Source organism: Onychomys torridus, chromosome 1 (genome assembly GCF_903995425.1).
Source record: "Onychomys torridus chromosome 1, mOncTor1.1, whole genome shotgun sequence".
In the NCBI taxonomy this organism is placed as follows: Eukaryota; Metazoa; Chordata; class Mammalia; order Rodentia; family Cricetidae; genus Onychomys; species Onychomys torridus.
Genome location: NC_050443.1, coordinates 142,315,006 through 142,330,554, shown reverse-complemented (window position 1 = coordinate 142,330,554; position 15,549 = coordinate 142,315,006). Strand labels below are relative to the sequence as shown.

General features: G+C 44.7%; 1 protein-coding gene across 2 annotated transcripts in view; it reads right to left on the bottom strand.

Moving 5' to 3' along the window:
• Apba1 (amyloid beta precursor protein binding family A member 1) overlaps positions 1-15,549 on the bottom strand; it is a 73,797-nt gene that overhangs the window by 30,178 nt on the left and 28,070 nt on the right. For both annotated transcript variants that reach the window (XM_036208018.1, XM_036208028.1), the window contains exons 2-4: positions 12,983-13,078; positions 9,617-9,656; positions 8,083-8,228 (exon numbers count right to left, since the gene is read on the bottom strand). In XM_036208018.1, coding sequence (XP_036063911.1) covers positions 8,083-8,228; positions 9,617-9,656; positions 12,983-13,078 — 282 coding nt within the window. The remainder of the gene's footprint in view (positions 1-8,082; positions 8,229-9,616; positions 9,657-12,982; positions 13,079-15,549) is intronic.

Sequence of the window (15,549 nt, the reverse complement as noted above, 5' to 3'; positions counted from 1 at the left end):
CTTGCTTGGTAGAGTAATTCTGGTTGACTTTTGTTTCAGGACTTGGAATGTGCTATTCCATTCCTTCACAGACTAGAGGATTTTGGCTGAGGTGTCTGCTGCTGTTTTAATGAGTGTAAGGTTGAGGTGGCAGGGTGTTCCCCCCAGCCCCTTCCTTCACTGCAGATTGTAAAATTACTTCTCAGGCTTTTTACAGTTTGACTATAATGCTAGGATGAATATCTTTTCTGGCTATGTGTATTAGACTTTCCATAGACCTCTTATAGCTAGATGATCCTATCTTTCCAAAGATTAGAGAAGTCTGGTATTATTTCGTGAAATAATTTTCCTGTGTCCTTAATCAATGATATGTTTATTCACTTTAGAGTGCTATAAAGATTTAGTTCACTTTTTGTTTGTATGAGACAGTCTTGCTAAGTAGCCCAGGCTGTCTTCCAATTCTCAGTCCTCCTGACTAGCCTCCCAAGTATTACAGGGATGCTGGGATTATAGGAATATATGATCCCCCCTGGCTTTCAAAGACCCCAAGTGTGGTTTTCTTCTCTCTTTCTCCCTCCTCTGCCTTCTTCCTGTGGGTATTCTGTTTGTTTATTTGTGTTTTTTCTGGTCTGAACTGGATATTCAAATTCAGATGCTATTCTTCCACTTCATCTAGTCTGTTGGTATTTTCTGGTTAAGCATTCTCTCTCATTCCAAGGTTTCTATCTGGTTGTTCTTAGAAATCTCTGGTGAAGTTCTCATTCTTGTCCTGCTTTGTATTCCGAATTTCATTTGATACTTTTACAATATTCTCTTGGATCTCCCTGAGCTTCTTTATAGCTGCATTTTAAAATTCTTTATCAGGCATTTCATCCATTTTTATTTCTTTGGAATTTGTTGATCAGAGTGACATCCTTTTGGACATGGTACACTTGCCCCTATTCTGAGGTTTCTGCACCTAGTGGATCAGATCACTACTACTTTTAGAGGTCTTCAAGGTAGTTTTCTTCTGAAGTGTGTCCAGTTGTTAGGCATTTGGCTTTATTTCTGGTTGGACACTGTACTGTAGCCTGCCTGCAGCTTTGTTGGCTAGAGTTCATGACTGGGCACTGTGCATGCTGTGTCAGAGTCAGAGTATTGTGGGCTATGCAAGTTGAGGCTGCATTAGCAGCTTAGGCAGTACAGTGTCAACAGTAGAGTGTCTGAGATGCTGTGTGGCCAATCTTCCCATGGAGGGCATGGTGCCCACCCTCTCAGCCGTGTGTTTTCAGCTACTGATGTCAGCTCTGCTACTCTTAAGGGCCTTAGGTACACGCAGCCCTAGTAGTGACAAGGGACCTGAAGTCTTTGTTTTGGCTCAACACTGTACAGGGAGAGGATGATGGAACCACAGCCTACCTCTATGGTGATGCTAGCCAGTCCTGACTTATCAGATGATGATATCCAGCACTTCCTATCAGATAAGGTGTGAGGACATCAGGAAGTAGATAGGTGGGGTGACATCAGCTGTGGCACTCTCCTCTGCTGGCTTCTGAGAGCCTGTCCTGGAGTAGGGCCTCAGCCCCTCCTAGCCTTGCATGTCCAGGACCAGGATGATGGCTGAGGCTTTACCTTTCTTTTCCACCCCTGGACTCCAGTGATTGAGGAGTAGTAGGTCCTGGCAGGAATAGGGTCAAGGTCCCCTTAAGACCTCTTTAGTCTTGCCCACCTGGTGACATCTGGAGTCCTAGAGCTCTTCAAGGCTACCTCAGCACAGTCTGGTGGGCAAGGCAGCAGGGCAATCACCATGTCCGGTCGGTAGCAGGCATCTGAGTGTGCATCACCTTCAGTTCTGGTGCAGGATGAATCTTTAAACAGGTCACCATGGTAAATGGCCTCAGAGGATGTTTGTTGATGACTTGCTCCTGAGGGGTCTGCTCTGCACCATGATAAAGTATCTAGCTGAAGTCAGTTACTCTGATGGGCTTAGTTAGGTCGTTGAGGCAGCTACACACTGAGCTAGGGCAGTGGAATGTGTCTAGGGTCTCTGAGACGGAAATATTACACAGCATGCACACTTCCTGCAAGGAGAGCCTTTCTTCTAACAGATGATGAGTGGCAAAGGCAGAAAGGAAGGACACCTGAAGGCACCAACCAGTGTTGGGGACAGTGACAGCAGGGAGTTCTAATCCTGCTGCTGCTGTTCAGACTGGCTTTGCTCCTTGTATCTTGATAGACAGAACAGGGTTTTGTCTTCAGATCTTCCATCTGCCATGCAGTGGAATCACCTAAATTTTTTTTTTTTGATGCATTTACTGGAGTGCCAGTTTCTCAAGGTTTAAGATTGGTATGAGTTAAATTTTACTTCTACAGTGCCTATCACAAAAGTCTCCATAGAAACAGCCTTTTAAACCAAAGTCTTAGATCTCTCTCTTTCTTACTCTCTCTGTCTCTGTCTGTGTGTGTCTCAATCTATCTATGAGAACATCTGGTTAAACACAAATCTAAATTCTCTTTCCATTTGGCAAATAAATCTGTTTAAATGTTGTTGTTAAAGAAAAAGTAACTGCCGGGTGGTGGCACACGCCTTTAATCCCAGCACTCGGGAGGCAGAGGCAGGCAGATCTTTGTGAGTTCCAGGCCAGCCTGGTCTACAGAGCAAGTTCCAGAACAGCTACAGTCAGGGCTACCCACAGAAAACCTTGTCTTGGGAAAAAGTGTAACCTTCAAAATTCCCAGTGTGACTCCAAGCCTGGCCCACAGCTGTGTGACAGACATCACCCAGCAGAACAGGAATGTTTGGTAAACTGTAACCTTCAAAATTCCCAGTGTGACTCCAAGCATGGGTAGGCTCCATGACAGTGCTCTGGAGCCCACTGGACTTCTGGGGATGCAACTTTCCACTGCCTGCCAGAAGTCTGAGCCAGCTCCCAACTCAGCTGCTTTCTAGGCGGGGTGGACTACACAATCATCTCTACTTAAAATGAGAAAAGGCTTCTGGCTGTGTGCAGTGTCATTCTGACAAGCATTTAGATGGATATAAGAGGAACACAAACCAGAAAAGATTTATTGACAGGCAAGCAGTTCCTTCCAGCCTGCGGAAGTACATTGTAAAATGATACTTATAAGCTGTAAGTGAAATGTAACCATTTAATTTTACCACTTCATAGTGAATTCCTAACATTACATCAATTTACTTGTAAAAGATAAATACATGTTTTTCAAATACCCACTCTGCTCTGGGCAGGTTTGAACCATATTTATTATCAGTTGGCTACTTGCATGTTTTGAAAATGCCATCTAATTTTAGGTTTAACTGAGCTGTGGGATTTTTGGGTGCTGGCTGATTGGGAGTTTCAGAGTAAAGGGTCTGCTTTTTCATGAGGGAGCTAGACTGAAAGGAAAAACCACACTGTCAGCCCCCATTATGTAGGCAAGAAAGCAGGTGCCAGGGGAGCTGCTGAAGGGATGCTGCTGTTCCCCATGGGTGCTGCTTCCTGTCCAGAGGATGTATTGCCTGCCACACCCCTCCCCCAGCCATCTGGACCCTTCTCAAGTGCCCTAAGAGAAGTGGAGAGACACAGATACCCATATGTGGGAATCCAAAGCTGTCAGGGGGTGAATAGACAATGGACCCCAAATAAGGGACGTGATTAGCTACAATCTATAAGCAACTAACCTTGAGGCAACGCTCAGTTTTCTGTTGCAGGAAGTCTCCAGTAACCCTTAAAGTCAGACTGGTTAGTTCTAGAAAGATCACCTAAGTGGCCCTGGCCATAGAACTTGGTATTTTGATACAATTCTCATGTGTAGCTTTGCTCTGGATGGTTTCAGAGTGTGGAACATACCTGGTTCCAGCTCTGGAAAGGACCTGTGTTATGTGATAGCAAGAGATGTCTCTACTCACTCCCAGGCACATCTTGCAGGGCTAGTTCCTGTCTGTCAGGAAGTCATCAGACAGCCTGTGGCAGGTCTCCAGAGTATGTTTAGCCTGGCAGAAGTGGATAGCACCACTCGCCCAAGGGACTTAATGCTATGTACTTTGCAGACTTGTCCCCCTTAGAGTCTAGACTCCATTTGAAAACTAGCTTGTTTTTCTTAAGAGATTTGTGCATTATCTCAAGAACTGTGCTGGGGAGGTATTAAATTAAGATGGAGAAGACTATGGGGGAAAAGGCCACAGGGAAATTCTTGGCATTAATGTATCTCTTTGGGTGAAGCAAACAAAAGGAATTGGGCCAACTGCTGTGACTTGGCTCTGGAATGTTCTTTTAAAGGTCCATGTAAAGTTTTGGTCATCAGCCTGTGGTACTTTTGGGAGGTGGTGGTGGGACCTTTAGGAGATGGGTCTAGTGGAAGGGAGTTAGGTTATTGGGACCCTAACTCCTTTCTCGTTGCTTCCTGGCCACTATGAAGTGAGCAGCCTCCTCTACCATGAACTTCCCAATGTTGTACTGGACCTACTGGCCCCGTGCAACACAGGTTAGTGACTATGAGGTAACACTTGTAGAAGTATGACCCCAAATAAACCCCTTTTCCTGTGTTTATCTTAGGTATTTGTCACAGTGGTGGAAGGCTGACTAACCCACTACGCTTGGGCAGCTCAGAAAGGATCTGGCAACGTTCTACCGATAGCATCACTTAGTAGTGAAGGTCAAACTTCTGCTTAGCTTTTGTGGTACTGTCCCAATGGGAGTTGGGGCAAGATGCATGTCTGTGAGGAGAAGGAGCTTCTCTTAAAAGAACTGATCTTCCTGCTTTCCATTATCCTGGAGAAGCTCATTTGAAGATGAGATATGTACATCATGGAAGGGTCTCAAGGCACAGGCAAGGAGTCTGTGTCCCAGATGAAGTGGCTGAATGGATCCCTGACATGTGGAATAACTGCTAAGCCAGACTCAAAATCAAGACTGCAATCAGTATTGTGACAATACTCACTTTAGAGGCAGCTGAAAATTATCCTTGGGGTCACACACCTTAATTCCTAATATATCAACGGTGACTTAAAAGTCTCAGCTTACTTTTGGTAGTTAAGGGAGAGGCTCGCTCCAAGTTCAGGAGAGAAGCGTTTGCTTTACAAGCAAAGTTGTCAAAAGAGTGACTGACACATGGGAGCTCCAGCAGCAGGTACAATGGAGAGCTACTTAATGATGAGAGGAGCGAGCATCACAGCATCCCGTGGAAATGCAGAGTGAGTGGGCATCTGCTCCAGGGCTTCATCTTTATTTAGAGACAGGACTTGTGATACAGCCCAGGCTGGCCTCACACTAACAATCTCCCTGTCTTAGCCTCCTGAGCATGGCAACGGCAGGTGCATGCTGGCACACTGGCTGTAATGGTCAGTCTTGATTGATGTGGGTGGAAACTAGCAGATTAGGCTTTCAGCATAGACAAGCACTTGCCGCCTGTCTGCTTTCCAGCTGCCATGAGGCAAGCAGCTCGGCTCCTTTTTGCTCTTCTGCAATGATGCTCTTTTCTACCCCAGCCCAGAAACAACAGTTAGCTGACAGTGGCCTCTGCAGCTGTGAACCCAAACCAATCTTGCATCTCAAGTACTTGTCATGGCAACTTACAAAGGAACAGAAATTTGGTACTAGGATAGGTGCTGTCTTTGGGACTACCTGACTACATGGCTCAGAAGTCTTCATGAGCAGTTTGTGGGAAGAGAAGTTTGGAAACATGTGTTAGAGTTCCCAGAATTCTCTCACCAGGGCCTTCAGGGGTGATGATGGTTAGAGCTCAGATCAGTACACCACAGAGAGTAAAAACTGCTCATGGGGTTTCGAATGGAAATGAGGAATTTATCTGGAGTTGGACTAGAGGCCATTCGTGTTGTGTTTTGACAAATAACTTGTCTACATTTTGTCTCTATCCCGAGACTTTGTGTTATGTTCTCTTTAAATCTGGCGAAGGGGATTTTAAGACAGCTACCATTTAGGCTATTGCATGGACACTGCTGTTGCTTTTGGTCAGGTTTACAGTTTGAACAGGGAGCAGAAGCAGGGTGGAAAGATGTGAAAACCTATAGTTTGATTCAAAGTCCATGAAAAGTTGAGGTTACAGAAGGCATGGGTTCTAAAAAGTACCCTCCAAAAAGAGAGAAGGACTTTGGTATAGGACAGAAAGATGCCTTGAAATCACCTCAGGAATCAGCAAGATCTTTCTTACTGCAGGCTTCATGATATAAAAATGTAAACTGACTTGAAAGACTCTCCTTGGAAAGAGAAGGCTGCTCGGGTGCCCCGCATGCATACAGATGCCTACAAGTTATTATCATAGGAATCATTCTGCTTGCTCAGTTGCCCAGATATTCAGAGGTTCCTGCAGCCATGATCTGAGGAGGTCTACCTACTGCTGGAGCTGGTGCCAGACACTGGTGTTTTCCATGTGATACTGGTTTCGGGGGAGCCCTCTTGGCACATGAAAATGTGAAGGTAAAGACAGAGATGAAATGGAGGTCCCAGTAAATCTGATGCAAGAACAGGAAGTATATGCCACTGAAGCTCCAGGCAGTGAATGCAGCCATCTGAGACAAACCATGTGGGCTATAATTGGCGAGGCTGCCCAGGGCCTTGGAAGCTCATATTATGCCACCACATTCCTCAGATGTGACACGATTCTGTTAGTGCTGGGCTTGTCATTTTTTTACTCTTCCCTGCTGGATTGAGGATGTTAGTTATATGATTATATGTTGGGCATGTTTAACTTGCTTTTCACAGGAGCTCATGGGTGAGAGTTTGTTTGGGCCAGGGGAGATTTGGAAAAGTTATTAAGCAGCTATATCTTACTGTTTTCTTCATTTGGAGATTAATTATGGCCTGAGAAGATGTGTTTAGGGTGTTGAGTTGAGCAGAGATGAATTTATGATGGTTACTCGTCAACCTGATTCTTGATTGATCTGAGGGACACCAAGTAGTAAGTATACGTCTGGGTGCTGGTGAGGGTGTTTGAGGAGAGGATCGGCATGCAGTTCTGTCCGTCTCCATGAGGTGAGCAATGTTGCTCCCCATGCTCTTTGGCCTCATTATTCTGCTTCATTACAGCCCCAGAAACCACACCCAACCAGCCATGGACTAAGGCCCCTGCAACCGTGAGCCACAGTAAATCTTGATTCCTTTTAAATCATTTCTCTCAGGTCAGGGACCTCCCTTCCCTTCAGCCTCTAGGATACTCCTGTGGTATTCCTCATCTGACATCCTCTTCCTGACACACCTGGTGCCTCTACTGGCTGGTTGATTTCCTCTGAGCTATTGAGGTTAGGGGTAAGGGACTCACTTCAACTGTTACCTTCTCCCACAGTCCTACATAAGAGTACTCAAGGGTTGTCTTTTCTCAACAGATAAAGGCCTCTCACTGCCTTCTCTTGTCCTTTGCTCACACTATGGAACCACACCAGCACCAGGCTGTTGTATGGAACCACAGGAGAGGGGCAGAGAAGATTCAGTTTTAAGTTGCTGAAACTAGAAAAATAAATAGGTGAGTTTCAGTTTTCTGGTTCTAGGTTGATGCAGTGATGCTGGCTCCCTGAGTGTGTTTCATCTGACAGCACAAGGGCATTTGGATAGCACGAATGAATGCTTAGTGTCCCTGCTGCTCTGGTTTTTCTATAATTCTAGGTGGCATTATGGTGGAGATTCTAGAGTCCCACATTTCCAGACTGATTTTGAGTGGCTCAATCTACTTGTGAATTATTGAAACTAGATGAAATTGTTTCTTGATGTATCCAATTGACGTTTTCCTTTTAAGTCTTGATAAAACTAATTCAAATAGGTTAAGGCTGACTTCCTCAGACTACTCAAGTAAGATTTGGTCATTCATTTTACTGGAAGCAAGACAGTTTTAATGGAGTCTAACAGAGGACTGCTCCAATCAGGAGCCTCTAGCTGTCAGCAGAAAGCCAGGACTGGAATCTCACCTTAGAGGCATAAAGAGCAAGGTCCACGGCCATATGTGTTTATTCTCAAGATCAGCCTGAACAGTGTTTATATGTAGAGGCTCAGGCTTTTAGCTAGGCAGGAATAAGTCCGGCTTACAGCATCTTAGTCTGCTCTCTGAGCTGTGGGTTGTTGACTGCTCAGGTGCCTCCAGCCACCCACCACCCCTCAGCCCGTGCAGACCTCTCACCTTGATGCGGCTTACTGCTTCCTGGGCCTGCATCATGCGCACATTTTTGGAAGGAGTTTTGTCTGAGAGCAGCTGAGTGGAGCCAAGGTAATTGGCAGCAAAAATAATTCCATCGATCAAGTCTTCAGGGTCACAAGGTCCAGGAACTGCAACAACATAGAGCCACGGAGAGTGAATGATGTCATGGGGGGACCACATCCTGGGTGCTGCATGCTAATCCCCATGCTCACTGGTTACATATGTGGTCGACCTGCTAGTCTAAGACATCTTAGAGTCATTTACTATGCGAAATGATGGATTTACTTGAATATGAATCAAAGTCCAACAGCAAAAAAAAAAAAAAAAAATGTCTCTTAGCCAGGCCTGGAATCCAAGTTGCTTGGGAGGCTGAGGCAGGAAGACAGTCTGTTCAAAGCTTGCCTATGGGGTACTTGTCTGGCATGTGTGAGACCTTAAGTGAAACAATTCCCCACCCACAACATAGTCCTGGGGATTGCAGCATGAGCTTTTGGCCACAAGGGCCATGTCATACTCATCTTTGACTTTCATGCCTGGCATATGTATCTATAAACTGTATGTCTGCTTGGGTAAATAAATGGTTAGAGGAACAGAGAGCTGCAGTAATGGAAAACAGCATTTCCTGATGCTGCCTATTTCCTTTCTACCTACTCAAAATTTCCTCCCCTGTTTGGTCTGTGATGGAGGAGTCACATTTCCTACATCAGGAAAATGGGATATTTCATTCCTATAATGGCATCAGACTCCAACTTTGCAAATTCATAATGTCACTGCAAAGCCATGGTCCCAGGCTGCCAATCATGCCAATGGACAGATCATGATGCTTCACACTGAGATAAATCCCAAGGAAAATCAGATTTTTCTGTTCTCACACACCAGCTCACTAAATTAAATCTCTGTTTTAAATAGAGGGACGTCTGATTCTAATCACAATCACCTATAATCCACACCCCAAATTAAAGCATGTTTGTGACTGTTACATGCAACAGGCTCACTAAAGACAGACATTTTAATTGCAAGTAAAATATGAATTTTCTTGGACTTGAATGACAGTTCTGAGGAGACTAAAATATAACCTACTCTGAAACCTCAGGTTCTAGAAATGAGACAACTTGAAGTAGAAACACTTTACTTTCCCTCTTGTAGGGCTAATCTGAAGTGATTTTTGTTTTAATGGTCTACTTCACCTTGAGTTGCTCCCCATGAGAAGCTGATGGCCAGGGTACAAACTTACTCACTTTCAACAACTAAGGTTGAAGTCAAAACACAGAAGTGGGCAGTCAGTCAGGACCTTCACAACATGCCTGGGGCATAGCTTTACCGCTTGGCTAGCCCCAGTCTCTACCCTTGGTCTACAGCAAGAACCAAGGATTCAGTTATTATACTTCCAGTCTAAGATACCCAGAGTTAGCAGGTTTGTGATCTTTCCCCCTAATTTGTTTTCCATCCAGTGTCTCCAAATACTAAAAGATTCATGAGTGACCCCAGTACTCAGTAGTTTCTCTTTAGCACTTACCTTCAACATAGGTTGGGAATGAAGCCAAGCTTTTTCTTGACTGTAATTAAGACAAAGAGGTTTCAAAAAGGGCAGAGCATGATGAAATATGCATTAGCACAAGTGTCCATGCAACATAAAAAAGAAATACATCATCAGTGACATTTGTTAACCAGTTATCAATGATTTTTCTTTATAAAGAGTGAAGGTAGATAAATATAGGCATTTCCTGTTAAGGTTACCTAAAACCCAGAATTCCCCACTAAAGTTTGAAGTGATCAAAGTCCCCCTACATTTCAGAGAAGTACTTGTCAGTTTTTAAAAAGTATAATCAGCAATAAAGTCTAGACTGTACATTTTAAGAATTTATTCCACGTGAAAAACTATTGATTACTAAATGTACTAATAGCATGGCTGTGTGCTCTGAGAGTAGATTTCCCAGAGAGTTTCCTTTAGATCTTTGACACAAGGGTATCTATTAAAAGTAAAACGAACTCTTGTACCTTTTAATCTCTCACTGATTCACTTAAGCTGAAAAATTTCATTCTGTAAATCATGAATTTATATTTCTTTAAAATGAGAATGGAAGGCATTTCTTTATGTGTCAGCCTCAACAGCAGTACTGGATGGGGTGAGCTGGATGCATTCTAGATTCTGGCCACAAGTTTATATGCTAGCAAAGCTTGCCATAGGTTCTTTACATAAGCACACATGCTGGAATGGCTCTCCATGAGAGATGAGCAGAGAATTCATGTCTGCTTTAAATGGTATCAGAACTTATAAGGTGAAATATGTGGGGCATCAGAAGACACCTCGGGTTCAAATGTAAGCACCTAAAATGGGCAAAAGGTAGGGTTTGCATGGCCAAAATTTACCATGGGGGCATGTGACCATTTAAACATGATTTTTGGAGAAGGACATCTGTTCAGTACACCGACCTGTTAGATGACATCACGCCCTGGGGTATGTGATGGGCTAGATTAGCGGGCTGTGGGTGAGGATTAGGTGTCACTCTGTTAACGTGCAGAGGATTCTGATGTTGGCATGTGAATTGTTTGATGTTGAAAATCAGTGCATCTCATCATTCAGGACAGTGTCAGGAATTCCACACTAATTGCATGGTAGACCACATATGGCAACTTTCTTTAGGTTCCCTGCAAATGTGCTCACTGGGATGACATGACACCTTATGTCAAAGAAATTGGGTCTCTTGGGTAACTAAGAACTGAAGCTCCTGGCTGCTAATGCATTGTGGGAAAATGCACAGCATATGAGGCAAGGTATGGCTAGGAGAGCCCATGCTATGCATCAGCTAGCTTCTTCACAGGGGCCAAAGACCATTTCCCACCCATCTCCCTGCCCTCATTCTCAGTGTTTGGGGGTGGGATGGGAGCAATAATGAGAAGTCACTTAGCATCATCAAAATGGCTTAGTCTCCAGGTACCTTTAAAGAGCTGATTAGGTTTCTTGGGCTAGTAGGACACTTCTCTGAATGCTAAAACCCATGTTAGCAGAAGCTACAGAAGAATTACTCTAGAGCAGCAATGGTAGGCAATTGGAACATTCACTACTCCCCATTTGTTCACTCATGATCAGATTGATTTCATTCTGGGATAATTACTTTAAAAATACTTTTGTGAAATGAAAGAATCTCTATTGCATACAATGAGGATTTTCATCATTATTTCTAAAGATATGCAGAGCTGTGTGCCAAGCCTTGCAGGGATTGGGAGACTAACATATCTACCTCCCCTATTAGACAGCTGATGCATAATTGAAAGCTTAATATTCAGATACCCCATTAGACTTGCCTTCTCACACATGGACTCAAATGAAAATCAGTTGACCCTTAGCAAGAATTAAGAAAGTTTCATTTAAGACATTAAGGACTAGGCTGGATGTTGAGGGGACACCTGCCATTCCAGCACTAGATAGGAAGAAGCAAGAGGATTGTGCGTTCAAGTCAGGGCAGGCTGGGCTACACAGCAACATGAGAAATTAAAGCTGAGACTTCAAGGCTTGTCAGGGGTCACATGAATCTGTACAGAGTCCATAGGCATGACAATTGGGAGTGTGACCTCACACACTTTCCACATCAGGTGTAGTAGACCCTGGCAGTTCAGAGCCTGGGCTGACAGGACTTCAGATTCAAACCATGGCTGGCCACTTCTGAGCTGTGTAGCCTAAGGTACCCAAGCTCTGTCTTTCAGAATTAACACATGAGGGCAGTGATATCCACTCCCCAGAACCACTGAAAGGCTCCCATGAGATTCAGTCTGTGACTTGCTCAGCCTGGTGACTGAAATACCACAAATGCTTAATAAATGATAATGTCTGTTACTGTTGTTGGTAAGCAATCACTCTTTCCTTCTTACCCATCATGTGCTCTGAATAAAAGTAAAAAGTAATGGCAAAAGGGGCCAGCAGAAACTATGGTCCTGTCACTTACAATAGACCAGATGAGAAGAAAAGATATTTCTAGAAAAACTTTGTTTACTAAACTATACCTCCCTCTCATAAATAGGATATATTGTAGAAACAATCTGTTATTCAGGTGAAACGCTTCTTTTCTTTTCCTCATTGAATTTAACATAAACCTGTCAGCACAGTGAGGAGCATGAGATGTACCTCTTCACCACATCTCTGTGCCGACGAAGGAGCATCTTGCACCTACACAATCCCTCTGCGGGGAAATGGTCACGTGGTGTGGACACCCAATAGGCAGCCCATCATCTTGGGACAAGAGAACGTGGGTGCTAAAGGAGGAAGTGGCTCCACTCAGGGAAAACACCTGCCCTTGTCAGGCCCCAGAAATCTTAGCTACAGCTTGTGACTTAAGAGCTCTGTCAGAGTTCAGTGTGTCCCCCATGAGTGAGGCAAACACAGAACTTGTCCCCAAGAGACACCTTACAACCTCTGTGTTGAGTAGCTTCTAGCCTATAGTGAAAATAAGAATTTTAGTTCTCCAGTCCTACTGGCCATGTTCCAAGATCTCTATGGGCATCTGGGGCTAGTGAGTACCCCTGACAATGCAGAGGTGGCTCATTGCCTCATCAGAGAAAGCTCCGGAAAAGATGCTGGCAGATAGTTTTTGAGGGCCAGTGTCCTGTAGAACTTCCTGTGATACAAAAGTTCTGTAACCAACTACAGACAGCACTGAACACCTAGAATGCAAGTGGTATGTCTCAGGATGCAAATTCTCATATTCAATAACTACCAGACACCTGTGGCCAGTGACCACCAAACTGGACAGATCAATCCTGGCTTTCAGTGACAATCTTCACATAAGGAGAAGAAATACATCTCCTCAGGGTAGGTGGAGGTGAAAACATAAAGCATTATTGGGGTGAAGCAAAACAGGCATCAGGGAGGAAGATGGGGCCCTACCTCTTTATTTGTGGAGGCTTCCGTGGGGTCACCGGGATGAAGGGCTATGCTTGAGGACTCAGCACCCAGGGGTGAGGAACTGCCAGGAGAAGGAGACTGGAACACAGCAAGAGGGACAGACAGTGAGACCCAGGGACGGGATACCAAGTGGCATAAAGACAGAACTGCCCCGAGGGGGCGCTGCAGTGGGAGTCGCTTCCTCCCACTGCACTGAGCAGACCTGGCCATGTGAGCTTTCAACCCCATCTCTACAAAGGAGTTCCACAGCTTTGGGACTTTTTCTTCTGTTAAGCTGACATTTTAAGGAAGTTTGGACTTTTGGTAGGCATCAAACGTAAAGGTGTATTATACAATATGGTTTTTTTTTCCTTAGTGAAAGTTACAAATACTTAGAATGCCAATGTTTAAGTTACCTGCCTAAGACACTCTGAATGGAAAAGAGAACTACACCTGCCCATTGCACTTTCCATGTCAGCACAGATGTCTACATGTTGTCTTTCTTAATTCATAGGCCATGGAAAATTCAGAGACATTTCAACATTCAAGCCATACTGTTTTGGACCATGTCAGCATAGTTTAGAAATCCTTTTTCAAATGACAGGGTTGAAAATAAGGTTTAGAAAAGCAGGTTTGGGGAGCATGGTCCCTGTGTTAGTGTGCTTGCTGGTGCCTTGGTGGGTGGGCACAGGCGGATGCTAAGCCATGAACACAAAACCTTGGTTTGTTAACAGAACACAGCAAGTACCCCCCCTAAGTACATGCTGAATGAATGACCAAGTAAGCAAGCAATGGGACAAATACAGGCCCAGAAACACTCCCACATGATACCAGAAAGTTTGGTGTGCTCCTGAAATCTTGGGAGATGAGGAAACCTTTGGGTGGGCCTCAGAGATGGTTACCAATTCTGTAGTGATGACACTGGGGTGCAAGGGTGAGGTGCTTCCCAGCTATGGGTGATAGATCTGAGAGCCCACGTGCAACATGAGAGAAACCATGCAGGACATATTCTCCCAGTATGGGGATGAGAGCCAGGGTGAAATCCTGACCCAAGGAAAGGAACACCTATGTAACCTGACGTTTTGCAGCTGGCCCCTTTGGGGGAAGTTAGGGCACAAGGCATCAGGAGGCTCTTTTTGCACAGGTAAGGAGAATGTTTCACAAACAGTGAAGTGGTTCTGGGGAACAGGGCATGTTAAGAGACAAGAGAACTTCAGTGGGCATTACTGAAAACTGGGGGGGAGGAGGGGACTTTTCCCAAAAAGTCTGAATTACAAGAAATCCAGGGAACACCAAAAGACGACACAGTGAAATGTGCTATTTAGCTAAGAAGTTATGCGACCCTGTCTCCGGGCATATTATCACTTGATTTTAAGCAGGGAGTTGAGGGCCCATGAGCCCCTTAACATGGTGATGTGGAGACATATGTCACCACAGTCAAGGCAGGAGGGCAAGCCTAAGGTGACAGCAGATACAAAGTATCCCAGGCCCCCTGGCCCCTGGCCATAATAAAGCAGCTTTGCATGCCTTTCAAAGGAAGCTTCTACCATTTTCCAGTCATTGCCCAGGAGAGCTGCTGGGTGCAATAAGATTTAGCACTGCTTGGCCAACTCAAAACTAATGTGGGAAAAGATGAGAATTTAATGCCTTAAATCTTCCCAGGTTTTCACATTGAAAAGGCTTCTTTTGATATTTGTGGCTTGATTTTTTTCCCCCAAAGTAATTGTCTCTGTCCCAAAGGTTCCCTCTGAGCCTTAGAGAAGACACTGCAATTGGGTTTTCTTGAACTGCGTGCTTTCAGGGTCATGGACATCTTCAGATGGAGCTACCTGAGAGACAGCCCCATATTTCCCATTTCTTTATTTTCCACTCCAATATTCTACAAGTAGATTCCTTACCACCCTGTGGGCACCAGACTGTCCTTCAGTGATGTGGGAAGACAGGCTATGTGGATAGTGGGCAGGGATGTGGAAGATGGAACCCAGACCCATAGTAAGATGGGTGTGATTAGTGCTGTGTTCCCAACAGGGAATACTGGGCAAGAGGAGAACACGGGTCTGCTGGTCACACCCTTGATAAAAGCTTTTACGGCCCCCACATTGACCTTCAGCCCATGCACAGGCTTGGGTGAATTTCCTACATCCATAGCTTCCCTTCCTATCCTGGCTTCACATTCAATGTTCAGTTGAGATGCACACCTGTCACTGGGATTGCCTAGATGCCAATCATAGCTCATATCTCACCTATGGAGTGTGCTGTGGTTTGTATTAAAACTTCTTTATGTGTATGCCTCATCCCCAAGAACTCTTAAGCACAGGGATCCATTATCATAGAGGTGTCTTGGCTTAGGTCTTCAAAGTAGATAGGGGCTTATCAAAGGGAGGCATGGACAGATGACTTCAGTGTGGTACCCTGGTTATACCGCTTCCAACCTGCACTGTAAGAAGGTATGTGGTAACACTGCTCACTGCCCCCTTGGGATGATTTCTTTTAGTGGTCAGAAGTGAGGCAGCCTCTGATGTAGTGTCCCTCTACTTTGCTGTGTAGAACATTCATGGCTCATCTTGAGC